This window comes from Chenopodium album, chromosome 13 (genome assembly GCF_948465745.1).
Source record: "Chenopodium album chromosome 13, dcCheAlbu1.1, whole genome shotgun sequence".
Lineage (NCBI taxonomy): Eukaryota > Viridiplantae > Streptophyta > Magnoliopsida > Caryophyllales > Amaranthaceae > Chenopodium > Chenopodium album.
This window is the reverse complement of record NC_137846.1, coordinates 51,185,246-51,206,490: the sequence shown is the minus strand read 5'-3', so window position 1 is coordinate 51,206,490 and position 21,245 is coordinate 51,185,246. Positions and strand designations below refer to the sequence as shown.

The window sequence follows — 21,245 nt, the reverse complement described above, 5'->3', positions numbered from 1 at the left end:
TTGTATTATTTATGGCAATTTTTCCAATAATTTAATTATAAAAGTATTTAAACAATTAATTTTGTATTATAAATTGTGTTGGCTGATAAATGGATTTGGTGAGTTTAACTGACAAAAACATTGAAAAATTTGAAGATCATAAGTGGATAAAGGATGGACATCGACATGAAATTTTGACTCATGTATTAAGTATGTGCAACATAATATTTACATAATTAAACGTAATTTTTTAAATTAACATAATTTCACGTAATTTGTAAATACCCTGCAATTCTCATAAAATTGATTATTGATTGGCTCCTGTCTTTAAAATTTGTTTGATTTGAATGAGTTTATATATAAATAAAAAAATATTAAATTAAAAGTGGTGTCGTTATCCATATGTAAATTTCGGTTTAATACTTTACAATTTGGAGCGAGTACTATCTGATTTTGCGATCACCTAAAACACAAAAATGGAATACCGAGAATCACCGCCAGCCTCCTCTTTTAGCTACTCCATTTCTAGTTCAATTCCAAACCCAGCTCTAACTCCCAAATTTCTTAGTAAATGTAGCGGATTCCAACCAATCAAAACAGTCACTATTAGAATCATCGTTACCATCCGCCATAAGGAAATGTGAGACCTATTTTGCGTTTTACAAACAAAAAATATCAATTTATCTATGGTGACGTCATGGGACTCTCAAGTAAAAATGAGGGGAAAAAAGAGTGAGTTGGTGAGAACTAAGATTTAACGTCTTTTTTTATTACGGAAATTGAAGTTTAAAGTCTATTATCTAAAGATAATTCAAGGGTTAAATAGTGTTGTACTCCATCTGTATTTTAATAAGTGTTACACTTTGATCAAACATGCATGTTGAGACACGAATTTGACGATTAATCTATTTAATTATATGATAGTAAAATAATAGAAAAATTTATATTATAATACTATATATTATAACAAGGAAAAATTGCTCGAAATAATCCCACCTTTGGGCCGTCCGTTAAAAATAATCCCACCTTTACCCCCCAATCCGCTTTAAATGGTCCCAACCGGCATGTAACTTGTTAAAACAAGTTACTTGACACGTGTCGGCTTGTGATTTGTCAAAAAAATAAAAATAAAATAAAATAAATTTTAAAATAGTTAAAAAAAAATTAAAGAAAAAACTAATTAAATTAATAACTATTTACAAAACCACCACCAGCCCATGCCTTCCCCACTGCCGCTGACACCCTGTCCCGTAGCTCCGGTCACAAGGACTCCAGCGACGGCGCCGGCGCCAGCCTAAACCCCCTCGAAACTTGACTCCGAAATCAGCCCTACCCGCTTCCTGCCCTCACGAAACCAGGCAACATTACCCTCGAAAACCCAGGCTCTGACTGTCGTACCGTTCCCCCTAAATGCGCTGACCACCGTATCCCTCCCCCTTGAACCACCAAACACCTTCGAAACCATTCCCCGTTCCGACCTCGACCTCCCTCCCCCTTCCCTTTCCCCTTCCCCCACCACGTTTTCGGCCCTCTCCTCTTCCAATTCCTGACACCTTGTCCCTTTTACAACCCATAAATTCAGCTAACCACCCTCGAAAACCCCATCTCCTTCCCCTTTCCCCGGCTCGAGTTCGGTCTCCCCGCCACGATTTCGGCCTCCGTCACTCTCCCTAGCCTCGAGCTCCAATTTGATCTGCTGCAATTCGGCGATCACGTGTGGTGGCTGGGGCTGGTGGAGGTGGTGGCTGACTGACTCCCCCCCTCCCTCCCTTTTTAATTTTTTTTTAATTTAAAATTTTAGACAAATTGTATGGTGACACATGTACTTTAAAACTATAAAAAAAAAAAAAAAAAAAACCTTTTTAATAGGTAACCGGTCACCTAGGACCATTGGGAGCAGATTGGATATAAAAGTGAGATTATTTAAAAATAACCCAAAGGTGGGATTATTCCGGGTAATTTTTCCTTATAACAAATCCAACCATGAAATATAAAATAATATTTGTTTTCTATATATTAGTAAATTAATCAAGTCAAAACCATTACATAAATAGTAAAAAAAAATGTCAAATTATAACACTTATTAAAACACAGAGGGAGTCTAAAAATCAACAAATATTTTACTTTAGTATCATTATTTAATTAATTAATATGTACTATAATATGACACTTATTTCATATTACTCAACTATAATTTGGTGGGAAATTGAAATGGATTTGTATCTACTTAGAGTTTGTATCTAGTTAGAATAGATTTGGAATCTTTATGTTGAGGGTGGGTATGAAATTATAGCGGTTTGGAATGGGGTTAGAATGTTAGATACCATTAGTATGAGACTCCATAGTAAAAAATGCTCAACCAAACATTAGAATGGATTTTACTCCATTTCAATCCATTCTAAAAGGCCCAACCAAACACCCCCTAATGTGCAAATTTTTCCCTACACCCAAGACAAGCCACCTCTCCCTACACCCCCCTATCCCCTTACACGACGTCATAACATTATATTCAAGTCCACGCTATTCTCCCCGCACTCCCCCTTATAATTCTATCAATTATTTGTTTTTTTTTTTGTTATATATTCTTTTTTGTTTGCTTTCTTTTCAAGCTATGTATATATACGTAGTACTCTGTTTTCTTTTATTTATTTATTTATTTATTTTTATTTTTTATTTTTATAATTTCTTATTGTTCTATTTTTATTTTGATTATTATGAATTTTATTTAGTTTTATTTCTGGTTTAATTGCAATTTCTTCTATCTAGTTGATATTTGTATGTGTGTTTTTAGATTTGATTGCAAATTTTTTATTCAATTGATTTGAATTTAGTTTTATACTTTTATTTTTCCTATTTGACTGAATTTGTTATCTGTGTCGTTATTAACAATGTAGGTTATTGTTTTTGTATTTTATATGATTATTATTATGTTCAATATAATTGATTATTATTGATTTTTGCGACATTCGTGATTATTGTAATAGTTGTGATCATAATGGTGAACGACGTATTGGCCGACGGAGGAGGATGGCTTCCATTATATGAAGCAACATAAGATAAAAGAGATGATACTACTCCTCCTCCGCCACCACCACGGATCAATAATAGGAAGCACAACGGCTTGAGCTAATTTGAGATAGCAATGGGGCTCAAAATTGAACAAGAGAAAATGTTGAAAAACTTTTATACACTATAATAGAACATATACTATTTTATAAATGAATATATTTTTTTAATGGTTGTAAATAAACATATAATTATTTATAACTGAACATCTAATTATAGAGCATTAAAATTCACCTATTACGATTAACGTGTCATTTGCAAATTAATTAGTTGATCAACAAAACAAAGAAACTTCAAAAAATTTATTGAACCTGTATATAAAAATTAGTAACATAAAAGTAATACTATATGTTATAGAATATTCAATAATAGTCTAATGAACTTATTTCAAAAAAAAAAAAAAAAAAAAAAAAAAAAAAAAAAAAAAAAATGCAAATGAACATATATAAGTATGAATATGTATTATTTTAACGTTTATTTTTATATACGTAAAAGTTTATTATTACATAATAGAATGAATTTTATTAAAAAAAAATAACTAATTCATGATATAATAGGTGATTTAGTCTCGACAGAGTATGTGTGTGTGAATATCATACTTCATAATAAATATCTATCAAAACGAAAATGGACGTTTATAAGTGAACATATAATTATTTAAAAGTGAATATATAGGTCTTACAAAATGAACATCTTTTTGTATGAGAATGATTAAATATTCAAATTTAATTATACATTTTTTAATATGATGACAATTAAAAGTATTAAAACTTAAACAAACATCTTTTTAATTTGACATTAAAATAAATAATATCTTATGTCATCAATATTATTACAATGTACATCTATTAAAATGAAATGATAATAAAAATGGATATTTATTAACATGAAAATGAATATTAAAAAAAACAATACAATTCCACACATATACAATCAAATACAATAAACTTCTCAATGCAAATTCAAAAATTTTAAGCTCGTGTTATTGGTTCATGTTGCTTGGCGACTCCATGCCTTCTTGATTTTGTCTGGTAGCTCACTATATCTATGATTCCTTTATTTAACTAATAGACAAAAACACATAAATTACATAATGTATTAGATTTGAGCAAGATCAGAATAAGTGTTGAAATGAACCGATTTTCATATGAATATGAACATGGATGAGTATAACAATTAATATGATCAATATGGAAATGAATATCTATCAGTATATAATTAAACATATATTATTGTGGAAATGACCATCTATTATTATGAAAATGAACAACTACTAATATATAAATGAACTTATTTACATAATTCAATATGAAAATGAACATTTATTAATATATAAATGAACATATATTAGTTTGAAAATGGTCATGAAAGATAACGATCAATGAACATGAAATATGTATGTGAGTAAACTCTTGAAGCTATCAATATGTGATTGACCATATATATATGAGAAAAGACATGCATTAAAATCAAAATTGAAATGAACACGAAATTCTTGAAGTAGATGACAAGAACACTTATTAAAATTCCAATAATCGTGAATGAAAATATATAAGTATATAATGCAATGATAGATGAACATGAAATATATATGTGAGTAAAATTGTGAAGCTACCATTAAGTGATTGCCATATATTCATATGAGATTGAACATACATTGAATTTCAAACTTATTGAAATGAAAATTATTTTTTAATGTGAAAATAAACAATAATCCAAGTGAATGTCTTTCAATATATGAATGTACATTTTTTTTAAAATATGAATGAACATATAAATATATTAAAATTAAATTGAATAATCATTTAATGATATGTGAATGAATAAATATTGATATTGAAATGAAGATCTAACTAAATGGGAATGTACATCTATTAGTAGATGAGCGATCAAAACATATACCAATACTGAACATGTTTTCTAAAAGAGAATGAATATCTAGCAATAATTGACCATTTACTTATCAAAATCTAGACAATTTTACTCAACTTTTTATTTTTAGGCAAACAGATTAATAAAATAATAACATGATAAATTAATATAATTCAATTGTAATTGTAAGAAGAATCACTTCCATGAAAATTATAAGTAATCACAAACTCTTACTAAAATTTCCTATTAGATCGATCTATAGTATAAATTAGAAGAAGATGGCATAAATATAAAGATTTATCAAAATTCTAATAATCGTATGTTAATGTGTAAATGACCGTATACCATTATGTGATTGAACATTTACCTATATAAAAATAAACATTCATAAAATAATATTCCAATCTAAACTATAAAATGAAAACATAATGAACATTAATATGTTAATGCCCATATACTAATATACAAATGAACATTTATATATTAACCATTGATTAACATGTGACTTTGTACTAGTTAATATATATATATATATATATATATATATATATATATATATATATATATATATATATGAACATTTATCAAATTGAAAATGAACATTCGTAAAAAAGAACTTTCACTATTATGAACTGAATTAATCTTTCTACAGCTGTACAAAATAGATCAAATCATTAGAAAATTGCAGGAATTGAACTTTGTTTTTAATTTTTTATCCAACAATATTCTTATCTAATAACACACCAAAAAAATTAATATGTTGCAATTGCCTCCTATTTACACATGATAAAAAAAAATTCGTTTTAAAAAAAATTGATCGAAATCAAAAATTTTATTTTCTAATATGAATTTAGCCTGGAAAAGAAAAAATGAAAGAGAGAAAAAATGGTGGTGATTGTAAATGTATTTTTTTTAAAAAAAAAAATTTATGTGGTTTGGGGAAGGAAGCATTTGGGTCACCTGGGTCTGGGAGAGTGTGGATGAGGCCCATGAGGGAAGGGGGGGAGGGGGGTGTAGGTAGATTTCCCTAGATTTGGGTGTAGGGTTTAATAACTACCCCCTAATGTGCAATTAGTAATGTGGATATAATAATAGACAAAAATAACAAAGGATTTATTTTATTTTTTTACACAAACAGAATGAACAAACAAAGGATAATATTGGACACACAAAAGTGAGAAAATAAATTTATACATCATCTGTTTCACTACTTTAATGCAGCACTATAATGATGATAGGTAAATTACAACACTGCTCTTTTTAGTAACTTTTACAACTTATAATTCATTTACTTGTAAAAAAAAAAAAAGAAAAAAAAAACAGGCAGAGGATAGAAGTGTATACTGTATACCATGAAATTAAAGAGGAGCAGTGGAGGATAGTAGTGTGCTTATTCGGAATTTTTTTTACTACTACTCCGTACTAATTTTTAAAAATTTATAAGATTGTGTTCAAGTCATCTGATTTTTCATTCGACATAAAAGATTATTATTAATAAAAACTAAATATTACTCTTTTTTTTTTATTTTTGTTTTACCTAGTTATCGTGAATACATAAATCTATACTTCTATACTTTAGTATTTAAAAACACAAACCATCATCCCTATGATGCCACATGTTAATTTTTTTTTTTCACCAATGCCACATATCACCTCATTTAACCTTTTTTTTTAATCCCCCTTCTCATAAAAAAAATATAAAAAATAAAAAACCTAGCTTTAGTTAAGTACATATATGAATGTTGTTTGGTTCACTTTCCCCCAACTTAATATCTTCTACAATTACATTCAATTTTCACCCTTTCGCCTTTATAAACTAGGAAAATTTGTCAAAAATAAGTCAATCTTTGCGTGATTAGCTCAAAATAAGTCAATCTTTCGATTAATTAAGAATAAGTCGACATTTTTGGGTATTATCTTTAATTAGGCTAAATAACCTACTATTTGTTTAACAGGTTTTTTTTTTTTTTTTTTTTTGTGAAATTTGTGAAAATCCTTCACCTCATTTGAACGAATTCCTACCCAAGTACCCAACCACCCAGGCAACACTTCCCACCCTCAATCCCCTAATCCCCTCACAACCCATCCTTGCCCAACCACCGACTTCATTCTGCCCAACTCTTCCTTCTTCCTTGACAATCCTTACTAAAATGGTCCACCAATGCCACCTCCATCATTACTCACATAACCACCCCTCCATTGCCACTGGAAGCGTACCATATACCGATATACTACACGAAAATCACCTCTCAACTCTGTAACAACTACCACCGTGGAGCTTCACACATCATGCATCCTCCATCGGAATTCGGAAACCAACAACACCGTACTCAGTACTCAACTACTCACCATGGTCAATCAAGAAATCCGCTTATTCACGAACCCATACATCAATTAAATACATCAATTAAAAGCCCCAAATTAATTGTTCCCGCCACTCTAACCACCACCTACTTCCTCACCCTCACTTTCTCTCGCCTTCTCGTTGTGTTGCCACTCAGATTGCTGCCTTACTCAACCTCTCTTCTTGTGGTGGGGTGGGCGTTTGGGGTGGAGTAAAAAGAGAGAAGGCAATGAGAGAAGAAATAATGGTGGAAATAAGGGGTTGAGGGTGACTTTAGGGAGGAGAGAGAAAGAGGTGGTGAGGGGGAGGAGAGAGAGGTAAAAAAACATTGAGATAAAAATTTAATAATATTTTTAAATTAAGTAAAAAGATTAAAATTAAAATTTAAAACGCTGGACCAATAAAAATGCAACACTTGTCAAAATAACTTGTATAACTGGTTTCCAACAGGTTAAGACTCAATAAAAGAAAATACCTCATAAAAATCAACTTATTTTTAGTTAATCAAAAGGTTGGCTTATTTTGAGCTAATCAAGGTTGACTTATTTTTGACAAATTTTCCTATAAACTATTCATTTTCCAATAAAAACATAGTACTTCTGATTTTTTTTTAGTTGCAACTTTAGGGTATTATGTGAGAGATATAAAATATTCCAAAGTTGCAACTAAAAAAAATCAAAGGTAGTATTATAAAATAAAAATTTATATTATATACCTATAAACAACCCGTGCATTGCACGGGCCAGAAGGCTAGTTAAATTATGAAAAAAGTAACCAGTGGGTGTAAAAGTATGATAACAGTAAGTGATACTTGTATGTAGTAAAAGGTTGGGTGAATGTTAAAAAAAAAAAAGTAAATATAGTAAGTAAATACGGAAACGTGCAACGGTGCAAGTATTATAGGATTTATAGGCAGGGTTTTTTTTCAATTTTAACAAGAAATTGACATGGAGTATGTTATTTTTCCAGGGAATACAAAGTCTAGTTCATTACTGTACAAGGATATGAATAGAATTAAAACGTTTCCACAGGTCCTGAACTGCTACAACTAAAACTGAGGGCTTGTAAATAACAGCACCTTGTGTAAGACAGGCCTTGTCAATTTGTCATATTGCCTTAATGGTCATATACAGTGAGTTCTGTCACTAAAATTTACAATTTTTTATTTTTCTCTGGAAGTTTCTCTAGCAATTCCGGTATTATTTCGAACAGGTCACCAACAAGCCCATAGTCCGCCACCTGCAAAACAAAAAGTATGCTAAGTTCAAATTTAAAGAAAAAATAGTGTGATAGCAGCGTTCTGTGATAAACCTGAGTTGTTGGAACTTGGAAGGGTGACTAGAGGTGATTCCTCAAGCATAATCTTCAATTTTTGGAAGGCAGCATCTAATACTAATTTCCATGCATAAATCATATCATACTAGTTTCGACTATACATGAAGTTCTTATGTGCAACACGGAGAAAAGTGATCATACTAATTCCCATATTGGAGGGCCAAGTTTTATATCAGTCCTGAATTATCATGCATCTATATAACATGTCTTAACATGATCTTTTCCGTGGCAATGTGTCAAATTAAAGTATGGATATTGCATTAGTTCCACATTGGCTCACCAATATGCAATCCAATTTCCAATTCCTCATCAGTGAGAAAGGAGGGAGGGGAGGAAGATGTACACTCCCATAATTGCTGTAATACAGCGTTTCCAGATGCAAATGTACTTTCATGAATCAAGGGTACAGAAAATCAAATATAAATCTTCAGTTTCATTAGCAATAAAGATAAGAAAACTGTTTTCCTACCTGGAATATGGGGGCATCTGCATCCTTATTTATCGCTACAATGACTTTGGAGTCTCTCATGCCAGCCACATGTTGAATGGCTCCTGATACCCCAAAAGCCATGTACAGCTCTGGCGCAACAATTTTTCCTGTCTGTCCAACCTGAAACAAAGACAAAGACAAAGTGGAAAAAATAAAACTCAAAGTTTAAAATAAACATGTTCAGTAAACTATATGATGAATAAATTTATATTTTTCAGTCCATAAGCACCAACATTGAGTTGAGTGTTGCATACCATCAATGGAAAACTATCTAGAGAATCTAATATGGATCAAAAACAGAGATTGTATTGGCAATAAAAGCTTTCTGTCTGACTCAACTAAAATTTTACTTTACATTGTAGCCTTCCCATTTGTGAAGGCGTCCATGGCTCTATGCAATCTGGATGTTGATGTTGTCATAGTTATACCAGCATATTGTTGGAATTTAATATTGTTGAAGCGCTAGATAGGATATTTAATACTTTGCATTTGTTCAGCCTTCAGTCCTTCACCCCACCTACATCCCCTCCTCCCCCTCACCAACAACACACACACACACACACACAAAGGATGTATGAGTTTCTTTCTAAGAAGTATTCTTTATATTCCATGCAAAATTACTTACCTTAGTAGATTTGATGGCATTTTTTGAGTTCCAAGATTTTGAAACTAAGTCTTATTTGAGCTCTTTATGTAGGAAGTGCTATCAATTTTAGAGGTCCTTAAAATGATTATACAATTTAAAAATGTTTCAGTTGATCTGTTCATAAAAAGCTTCAACCTGCACCCTTTTATTGTGAAGTTACAAATATTAAACACAGGGAACTAGACAATGAAAACAAAAAACCTAATTTTATAAGATGATACAGATCTTAGATCAAGCAGTCTACAAGCACAATAAGGATTCAGGAGCACTGATTTACCTGTAATTCATTGGGAATGAATCCTGCATCAACAGCAGCACGTGTAGCTCCAACTAGAAGGAAGCAAGGAAAAAACACAGGTTAAATACCTGCTATGTTACAAATGTTAAGCACGGAAGAACTGTGTAAAAGATATTTAACTCAAGCTCAAAGTTATGTAAAGTAATTAACAAACATATGTTAAATGTTTTTAAACACCTGCTGCATCAAGTTTCTCAGCAAGCTTCTCGATCAACTTGAAATTCTCAGCACTTTTTAAACCTCGTCCTCCGGTCACTACAATGCGTGCATTTCCAAGATCTGGGCGCTCAGTTTCCTGAGTGCTACGCTTTACAAATCTAGATTTATCCAGAATTTCTGCAAATGAATTACCAGAATCAGAGCTCTTAAAAACTATACTTACAAGCACAGATATACAAGTATGTCATGACTCGGAAGTCGGAATTGTATAAGTTGCCATCCAATACCACCCTGACTGAGGCTCTCATTTAATATAATCTAAATCAAAATTAAGATGGCAATTGCAACCATCACTGCCAAGTGTGACAACAGAAAAGTTTATATTTAAACTAAACACAGACCTTCACCAAAGGCTGAGAGATCAACCTGAGTAATAGGAGCAGCATCGGATCTTGTTTCAGATGCTGGAACTGGAAATGAAGGAGCACGGACAGTCAAGATGCATGGTGACTCGCCAGTATATTTAACTGTACAAAGAGCATTTCCAGCATATATTGGCCTGTCATAGTCATCCACACATAAAATCCAGTGGGTTTTAAAATAATAGTCTTAGCAATTTTATCAAGAAGAAAAAGGAATATAACAATAAAATCCAAATTAGAACGATGGGTCAGATGCATAAACCAAGAATCTATTTTAGGTGGTCATCTACAAAGATCCTCTTCCCCCATTCACTTTTATACAGTGCTACATGCTTTTGCAAACCAACTTTCATCATATCATTCATTATTCACTCCCTAGATCCAAGTCATCTTTAGTCTCCCTCAACTTCTTTTGACAATTCCAATAGCCAAACCCTTCACCTTCATTACCAATGCATCATATTTTATTCTCCCTAACATAATCTTCAATATTTGTAACTCCAACTTTCCCCGAATATCTACATTCCTAATTTTAATTTTCAGAGTGTTACCAACTTAACACACATCCATCTCAACATATACATCTATGCTACATGTTTTTTTTTTTTTTAAAAATGTAAATGTCCAACATTTGTATGCTTATTTTGTGAGATAACAAAAGCAGACAGGAGTAGTAAAAGTACCTCACAAATTGATGAGACCCAGATATCCCAGTTACATCAGTTACTGGAGAAACATCTAAAAGCGCAGCTGCACGGGGCAATATATTTTTACCAAATGAACCAGAAGCAGCAAGAATATGTGTGTATCCACCTTTCTTCTGAACTAATTCAACCAGATTTGCACAAGTTTCAGCTAAAGGATGCATAAATTTATCTGAATCGGCCACAAGCACCTACAAGACATATCATTAGCACAAGCTTAGTACTGTGAAAGTTTTTCCACTCTACAAGTTCAAGGTACATACTTCTAAATAAGTTAAGGTAACCATGATCATCCAATCAAAAGGCATCCTTTAGTAAACCCAATGGAAGAATTAGCTTTCAAAAATACAAAGTAGAATTTTAGACAGCTGCTCAAGGCTTCTCAGAACAAAATAAAAAGGATATGACAAGTTTGTATGGTATACAATTCATTGACAGCTTTTTCCAACTCTTACTAGAAAAACCACCACTGTTCAGAAGGTAACTCCATGAAAACTATTGTTCCCAAATTACTAGATTTGACTACAAATAGTAGTGAAATAAAAAATTCTACTTCTATTGGCTATCTAGCTCAAATTTTCAGTAGTGTCAATAAGTTGCTCATTTCTTTGTTTTGTGTATTCTTTGTTTTACCACTTATCTCAAAATTCTTTGTTTGGTTTAACTTTGTTCAAATATTGTAAGTCATATTGAAACTGCCAAGTGAATGATATTATCCTATAAGTCTACATTCAATAAGAAAAGGCACATACCTGCGAAACTAAGGGATGGCACAAGGAAGCATGTGTTGCAGCTTGTTGGAGAGAGGGACCAGAACCGGCCAATAGCATGGAGATCGAATTATCCTTACTTAAACACTTTGCAGCCTCTACAGAACTAATAGACGATGACTTGATGGAACCTCCTTCATGTTCAGCCAACACCAACGTGCTAATCTATTCCATTAAGCAGAAGATATAGCCTCATTAAACACAAATAAGGTGAGCAACTTCATGTATTCGACAGAGTCACAATATGATGATGATAATTGATTATTGATACAACATGTTACATGTATAGGCTATAGCCACTTTTAAAATAGAAACCTCCATGATTTAGCCACATTTTAAAAACTAGAGTAAGCATGCAAAATTTGGAAAAGAAAGATTTGCTTATAAAGTTACAACATTTGATCAGTATATCAGAAAATGTAAAAGTTAAAAGAAGGAAGCAACAAACTACACGAGGTGCAAGCATTGCATAAACATATGATGATGGTCACAACAGCATAAAAATAGACAGTTGAATCCAGAAGACATGGAGAGAGCAATTACTGAGACAGGCCAAAACCAAGAACCACATTCACCAAGACTCACATACCATTGTTCAATAGAAGAAAGGCATTTAGTAAAGATAACAAATATGGAGTATCTAATACAGATATATGAACGATAACAACATTAAGGAGAAGCAAAAGGAAGCTCAGTTGGCAGGAGCTTCCCCTCTTGCATCCACATCACAGGTTTGATGTTCACCACGAATAAAGGGTTTGGGTGGGGTTTGTAGGTTAGTCCTCAAAGAAGGCAAAGCTTATTCGTTACCCAACAAAAACACACACAGCTGGATCATTAACGAAATTTATAACCGAATTATGCACTCTTTTACAATATCTAATACAGAAACGTGACATTTCAAATCAATTTCACCATTAGACAATTGAAGGCTTGAAGCAATCATACAACAGCTAAATGAAAAACACACAACAGCAGTCAGACTATCTAGCACGGAGTTAGAACTTTAGAAGTGCACAGCTCAATCGAACCAACCTGCGAATCAAAGGAGCTAACTAAAATTCTATTGCAGTTTACTGATGAATAAATTGTGTAACAAGGAAATCCAATATTCAAACTATCGATAGCTAACCTTCCAATAATTACAATAAACCATTACTTACTAGCATTGCAAGTAATCATACCAAAAATATCAGCCCTATTTCAGTAATTTAACCATGTTTTACCACAACAATCAAATATTTATTTCAGTCATTACTTTCAATTTCCAAAGAACAATTGCTAATCACATAATTCAATTTCAATTGATCAATTAAACAGTAAAATAAGTTCAAATTCGAACAACGCAAACAATTACCAAACATAAAATAACAATCAATCGATCAAAAAACAGTGTAAATTGGTTAAAATTCAGATCTAATAATCAAAAATCAATGAATAACAAGTAATAAGTTAAATCTGATAGTAATGCAATGATCAACTCCCTCACCCTAAGAATTTGAGATGATTGAAAAAAAGAAGCTTACAAATCGTGAAGTGGTGGATTGTCGAGGAGAAAAGCTTGCGTTGCGAAGTCGGAAAACCCTAAGCATTGCTCCAATCGCCATTGAAGAAGAGGAAGAAAGGGAGAGGTTGATTGAGAGGAGAGAGAGAATAGAAAAACGTAAAGGATTTGTATTTGTACAGTTGTACTTCTTATTTAAATTGCTCCTAATTACCAAGGCCTTGTTTGACATCATTATTGGTTTTCAGTTTTCTATTTTTTTGAAAACCAAAAACCAAAACAGGAAACAAGAAAAAGGTGTTTCCACTTTTTTGTTGTCAGTTTTCAAAATTATCATGATTTTAATAAGTCTATATATTTTTTGATTCATTATGTGACATATATAATATACTTTTAAAAAACAAAAAACCAAAAAACAGAAAACCACAACGATGCCAAACGAAGCCTAAATTGACACATGAAGATTGTACATGCACTAGTTTAATTGAAACTACTCCTATGATATGGGTCATTAAGCTTATCTATGTCATTGTAGAATTTGTTATATACATGGGTATATAACCTCTCATATTATTGGAGAATAATTTTCTTAATGATGATTAGATTGTGAGTTAAATTTTTTTTTTCTTTTTTTACCAGAGTTGAAATTTTGTTATCTCGAGCTTTTTTAATACTCCTTTTTTCTTAAATCCATATACCTTATTTTCCTCTCTCTCATACTCTATGTACCTTTTTCTTACACCGAATTGCTACCTTAAGTTCTAAACAGATGATAGATAGGTGGAAACCATTATCCTTAAATAATGGTAATTGCTACATAAGTCTTCTAACTAAACACTTGGTAATGGTAAATGGTTTAAAGTTTAATACTTTAATCAAATCTGTTTTCAACAGAAAAAATACTCTTACCAAACACGCTCTTAAAGTGGTTTGAGTATTACTACTCCCAATACATTTTATTTATAACTTTTAAATATTTTATACATCACAAATTATACCCAGAGTTGCACATAATATGATGGAGGTAGTAGATAGTTTTTGACGTAAAAATCTTTTGACACAAGAATGGTGCATGGAGTATATAGGATCTAGAGGTGATCAAAGGTAGCCCCGCCCGATTTTGGGCGGGTTTTTTCAACATGAAATTGGGTTGGGCCTGGCCCAACAATTTTTTTTGGCGGGTTTGGAAAGGCGTTTTTATGCATATTTAGCTGATTTTTTAGGCCTGACCCGTAAATCCCACACGGCCCAACCATTTTGCACACAAAAAAAAAATCACCCCCCAAAGCTTGGCCCGACCCGACCCGGCCTGAGAAGCGAGCTTAATTTTTTGACTACAGCCCGGCCCAGCTCGCCCAATGATCACCTCTAGTAGGATCTTTTCCCCCTCTTTATTGTCAGAATTGTCACCTATTACAACGACCTTATTTGGTAAAGAGCCTTTTGAAAAGTTTTGTATTTAGTGAACATTATTAGAGGTTTGACCATTTTAAAAAGCTAACTTTGGTGTTTGGTAAATAGCTTATCAAAATATCGTGTTTTGGGATGAAAAAGCTCTTTTAGAAATAGGTTTTTAAAATTATCTTATTGAACAATTAGCTTTTTTAGAATTAAATACACTGAAACAATTAAGAATAAACATCTACTCGTATTTACTCAACACTTTTATACAATTAGTTGTTTACAATTAGCTATTCAAATCATCTAATATACGGAGTAACAAGCTACTAAAACCAATTAATACAATAGTTATATCAACCAACACACACCTAAATACCGACCAGGGCCAACAGCTAACAGCCTTGTATTTGTAACTAGTTTTCAAATTTCCCCACTCTTGACAAGGGGTGGACAACTGAGTGGACAGGCTAAAAGTCGCGGGCTTCCAAACTATCTGCGGATTCAAATTTCAATCAAGGTATTCTCCTATTTCTCACTCTTTCTAATCTTTTCATTTCAATTGCTATCGATATATAGGGTTACGAATTTCTTACAAAATCCAGAATTTTTGGGTAATTCTGGGTTAAATTCAATTAATTCAAATCAACACTCTTTAATTTGATTATTTTTTCATTCCCCCTTTTCTTAATTTGATTGTTGAATTACATAATCAATTCCCTTTTCCGGAAAATTCCAGAACTTTCAAAATGGCAACAGAATCATCTGAAGGTGAAGATGAAGGAAAGCTAGCCGGAGGTAGTAAGGATTTGGTTGTCGATGGTGATCTGCGCGAGATGACGAAGAATGCAGCTTGGAGTGTCAGTTCTTGTAAACCTGGTAACGGTGTTCAATGTCTCCGAGATGATAATTTCGAAACGTATTGGCAGTTAAGAACACTTCTTCTTTTCTCTTTAATCTTCAATTAGGGTTTTCAAATATGTAATTATAAAGTTTTATAGGAAATTTATGTTACTTTTGTAGGTCTGATGGAGCACAGCCGCATATGATTAACATTCAATTTCAGAAGAAAGTAAAATTGCAAGTAATAGGGTTTTGCCTAATTTGATTTTCGTTTTTTATTTGTTTGTTGTCGTAATTTGTTTGGTTTTTGTGGTATGGTTAATTAATGTTGTCTAATATTAATTTGGTTTCAGCTTATTGTGCTGTATGTCGATTTTAAGCTCGACGAGAGTTACACACCTAGTAAGATATCGATTCGTGCTGGTGATGGGTTTCATAACATGAAGGTAGTTTTACAACATCAAACATTTGAATGTGATTGTTCCATGTTCAAATTATTGTATTGTTGGGTTTATCGGAAAATTTACATTAATGTAGGAAATCAAAGCTGTGGAGTTAGTCAAGCCATCTGGTTGGGTGTACATCTCGTTATCTGGAAATGATGCACGGTGAGACATTTTGACTAATATTGTTGTCTGACTTTGGTTGGTAGCTTACATAGCAGTCATTTGTGAACTAAAATCACTTTAGCCGCATACATTCTTGTGAAGCTAGTGGCTTTAAATCCAATGCTTGCTGTTTTTTATTTTTCTAATTTCGGATACCTTTTTCTAAAACATGGTTGAAGCATTAGACTATTAGACTTGTAATGTTACATTGTGAAATAAAACCTGCTGAGATTTTTCATTAGTATCCATAGCTTGGGAGTTAGAAATGGACAGAGATGAGCGATTTTTAGCCTTGTTATAGGCGCTCCTATAGTCATAGCCAGAAAAGGTAGTTGATGAGCCTATAGGTTATTATAGTCCAATGATTCTGAGGAATAAATTATTTAGAATTGTATTCATATCTGGCTGATGAATGAATCTTCCAACTTTTTGGAGCATGAGAGGATGCACAATAGGGTGCTTCTTCCTCCGGGGATTGAATGTGTGTGGAGGTTTAGGGCAGTAAGGTTCTTATCTCTGCATTTTCATATTAGTATAGCATTCAACATCATGGAAATATCAATCTTATCTATGAATATAACTATAAGTGTTAATCTGGGAATATGTATTTTTAGTGTAGCACTCAACATCGTTAAATATCAACCATCACTAGTTTCTGTGATATTTTTGCTCCTCTTTTATTCTTCTCAGATCTTTTCAGTATATCATAGATTATATGTTATGCATAGCTGCAGACTTATTACTGGCTACACACCCTCCTCGACTATCACTTCCTGAGTCAATAATCTCAATATCATATATGGTCTTCATACTGCTTTTACTTCTGATGTAGACAGTTATTCGACGTTTACTGGTTGTGTCGTGTGCAATTGTGCATGACCCACGATGCCGTGCATTTCATTCTAAAAGCTTATTTTATTCTTTGGGCATTTGATTCTGGATTTTCCCCATACAAGATAGGTTTATGCAATTAACCTTCAAAATTTGATTTCATATGTGAATACCCTCCTTTTCTTTAGACTGACACTAGAAAATCCCTGTACATCTCAATCTTGAGACTGAGGCTTTGTTGTTGCATCAAAACCAACTAACTCTCTTTATGTTCTGACCTTTCCTTTTGTAATGGTGTATAGTAGGTTTATGTATTCTGTGTCTTCAACCTGCTGTATCGATCTTCATGTCATTATCTTGGTTTTGCTCTGAATAGATCCTTTCCTAGTCATCATCTGGGAGTCAACATGCTTCTACAGTTCATGTTTTTGATCCAAAAGTAGATTTAGGCTTGAGGTTTGGACTCGTTAAAATCCTGGAGCCATGTTTTCTTATATATCTCTTCAGATTTACTGCTACTTTTGTATCCTATATCTCATTGTATGCTTTTATCCTAATTGATTAGCTGGTGCTTTTTAGCTATGAGCTTTACTTCAGAATTGGAAATTGGATCATACTATTGAATAACTTCGTGTTAGTTTATATTAATGATCTCAAAAAGATGTATTTAAGACTTTATAACACCTGTTTCTTGAGCCAATATCTGATAAGTTTTTTGCATATTTACAGGGAAAATTTTGTTAATACTTTCATGCTGCAAATTGCTGTTTTGTCAAATCACCTTAATGGAAGGGATACCCATGTGCGCCAGATCAAAGTTTATGGACCTAGACCGTATGTTTTTGCCTGATTGCTTTTTCAATTCTTGCTTCATATGTCACCTTTTCCTCTGGCTAAATTATCATTTTCGGCTATAAACTGTAATAGGAATCCTGTTCCTCGTCAGCCATTTCAGTTCACCTCTGCTGAGTTTTTGACATACTCCATTGTCAGATGAGGATAGTGAGATGTCATTGTTTCTGCATCACGGCACTGCTGTATGCCTGTATACGTAGTTTTATTGTTTCTCTGAGGCGATCTTATTTTTTCCTTTATATATTGGTAACCAAGGGATGAAGCTGTAACCGCTGATTGGCTGCCTTGCAAACCTTGCTATTGAAGTATACCAAGCACTCAGCCTGTAATGTAGGAATTAACTAAGCATTGGTTTGATTAATATGGCATTGCCTAATGAATTTGTATAACCAATTAACCGCTGAATTGCAGCCTGTATACTTTTTCCCATAATGCTTAACTATAGATAGGTATACCTTATTTAGTTGTTTGTACTCCTAAATGATATGTTGAGGATGCTGATTTGGTTTGTTTCGGGCAATGTCTACATTTGTTCAGTTTGGCACATTTTCTTCCATTTTACTTTGGTAAACCACTGTTGGAACTTGGAAGCATTACTAAAGTTATGATTAATTGTAAACTGATGACACCCCAAATCTAATTAGGGGAATAAGTCTAGAAATATTCTACTTGTATATGTGATGCTAATTTGTGCTTAGTTGTAAGTTGGAATATGGTAATTTACTTGTCAAAATTAGAATTGAAAGCCAATTGGGACCCTTGAATTATCAAAATTTGATGGTTTAGGTAGTTTTCTTGTCGTCAATGACATTTTTGTACTTTTAAAATTTGTCAAAATGGTTCCTAATCCGCTTTCAAAAAAAAAAAAAAAAAGGTTCTTAATCCTCCAATTTTCACTACTATTAATTCATTTTCATCTACCTTTTATCTAATTTAATACTTTTACTTATTTTTCTTTACACTTAAATGTAATATGGAGCAGGTTTCAAAAATAAGAAAAAAATAAAATAAATAAATGAAAAATGGAGCAAGCTAAAACTTATGTAAAAAACAATAACTATTTCTTGAATAGTTTTGGCAATTGGTTCTTACATTCTAGAAGGAAATTTTGTAAATTTCAATTTGTTGTGCAGTTTCTATTAATGAACAAAAAAACTTCTCAACGTGAAATTACTCTTTAAGATAAATTTATTTAATGCTGATCATAAATTCATATAGCAATTTGTAACTACATTCTAAAAAATACCACAACTCAGGGCGTTTGTATTGCATTTGATCAACAAAATACATGATTAATTACATGGCATGTTTTAGCTCAAAAATATGAAATAGTTAATACGCCCGACACATCCAAAAAATTAATAATCAACCTTTCTTGGGTGGCTTTGGTGGCGGTGGGGGTGGTCCTTTACTCCTAACACTGATTAGGGTTTGAAGTTGCTTACACAAAGGTTTACAACTTTCCTTGCATATTGCCTTTGTTGCTTGGTGCACTCTCATGCATACCTCCATGCACGCATCCGGGCAAGGTGGAACCGGAGGTAGCGGCGGCATCGGTAAAGTTACCTCTGGAGGACCTTCTTTAGCATTACTTGATTGTGATAAAATTATCATAACCATAAAGATCATCACACTCACCCCCCTCATTCCCAATCTTATTTTCTTGTCTTCACAAAATTTAAACACCCCCTTTGCAGGGGTGTTTATTAGGCTTGACTTGAAGACAAGAAATAAGAAGAAAAAAAACTTATATTATTAGGATGGAATTTGAGAATGTATAGAAGACTAGATTATATAGGTTTAACTTTAACACCTTTTAAATGGTCTGTAATTTAACATTAAAATTGTTGTTAGTATGTTATTATTAGTTATGATTAGGTAGAATTAGTTGGTTATATTCTATATATAAAACACGGTATTATTAATTGTTAATCTTTGGTTGTGTTTACATTTTGAAAATATATTTCAACAAGTCTATAGTTGGGAGCATTGAACATTTGCATTATTTGTGGTTTGGTGTACTTTTAATTTATTTTATTGTAGCTGGAAATGATCCCCTCCCCCTTGTAAATATCAATCTATCTCTAAATAGAACACACCCAAGAATGAAGTGTCAATGTGTCATAATAATCTCTCTACGTACACCCAAAAAAGAAAATCAATTTTACTTGTAAAAATAATTAATTACAATGTATTATTTGATTTTTTTTTTTTTATTTTTTTTTTATTTTTTTTTTTGGAAAATGACAAACATCGTTGCATTATTTCTGAAATTTAATTGATTTATACTTTCTTGGATAATAGACAATACGAGTACAAATTTTTTGACTAATGCCACTCATACATTGAGTTAAGCTAAAATACGGTTCCTCAACTTTGCTATTAGTAGCACATTTGTTCCCTCATCTTTGAAATGAGGCAAAAAGGTCCCTCAACCACCCTTGCCTCACCATTTCTGGTGGAGGAACTTCCTAGTCAGCAAAGTTTAGGGATGTCAATGCCAACTAAGCCAAAGTTCAAGGGTTTCTAGCGATGAGTCAACATACTTATTTTTAGGGACTATACTTATTTTTTTCAAGCAAAAGTTTAGGGAGTTGTTAGATCATAGTCAATTAAAAGTTTTTTTTTTTTTTTTTTTTTTTAAAAAAAAAAAAGTGAGTTGGCAAGAATAAAAATTACTAATAAAATTTGATAATCATGATATAATTTATATTTTTTTTATCATTCCTTTACTTCTTACCATTTTTTTGTAATCAAATTTTATACAATATATCCCACCTAAACTCATTAACCGCACATCCTCAAATCCTAACTCCTAATTAACCCCTTATATTTTTCACACACCAAAATAAATTTAAATAAAAATAAATAAAACCAAAAAATATAATGTGTTTTCGAAGTGAGTGAGTAAGACAAAGCCAAACTTTGTAATATAAAACTAAATAAATTTATGAAACTATAATAAAAATAATACCACCCCCCTTTTCTCATTAATTGACAATTTATTTTTTCATGAGTTTATGTTCTAAAGATTTTTAATTTTTTGGGTTTTTGTGTGTCAATTTCAAGATTTTTTTTTTCTATTTGTTTTGTGTTCTAAATGATTTTAATTTTTTTTTGG

At 32.1% G+C, this 21,245-nt stretch overlaps 2 protein-coding genes across 2 annotated transcripts; one reads left to right on the top strand and one right to left on the bottom strand.

Annotated features, from left to right (window-relative positions):
- Nucleotides 1-8,167: 8,167 nt before the first annotated feature.
- Nucleotides 8,168-13,736, bottom strand: LOC145576852 (electron transfer flavoprotein subunit alpha, mitochondrial-like). The gene is made up of 8 exons (XM_081634556.1): nucleotides 13,612-13,736; nucleotides 12,068-12,250; nucleotides 11,295-11,506; nucleotides 10,591-10,748; nucleotides 10,208-10,366; nucleotides 10,010-10,062; nucleotides 9,066-9,206; nucleotides 8,168-8,500 (listed from the first exon to the last, which is right to left on the bottom strand). Exons 1-8 carry the CDS (start codon nucleotides 13,690-13,692, stop codon nucleotides 8,414-8,416), a joined length of 1,074 nt encoding a protein of 357 aa, XP_081490682.1. The 5' UTR covers nucleotides 13,693-13,736; the 3' UTR covers nucleotides 8,168-8,413.
- A 1,641-nt stretch (nucleotides 13,737-15,377) lies between these two features.
- On the top strand, nucleotides 15,378-18,686 carry LOC145576853 (anaphase-promoting complex subunit 10-like). The gene is made up of 7 exons (XM_081634557.1): nucleotides 15,378-15,507; nucleotides 15,727-15,915; nucleotides 16,011-16,071; nucleotides 16,184-16,276; nucleotides 16,368-16,438; nucleotides 17,999-18,103; nucleotides 18,197-18,686. Exons 2-7 carry the CDS (start codon nucleotides 15,737-15,739, stop codon nucleotides 18,264-18,266), a joined length of 579 nt encoding a protein of 192 aa, XP_081490683.1. The 5' UTR covers nucleotides 15,378-15,507; nucleotides 15,727-15,736; the 3' UTR covers nucleotides 18,267-18,686.
- The last annotated feature ends 2,559 nt before the right edge of the window (nucleotides 18,687-21,245 follow it).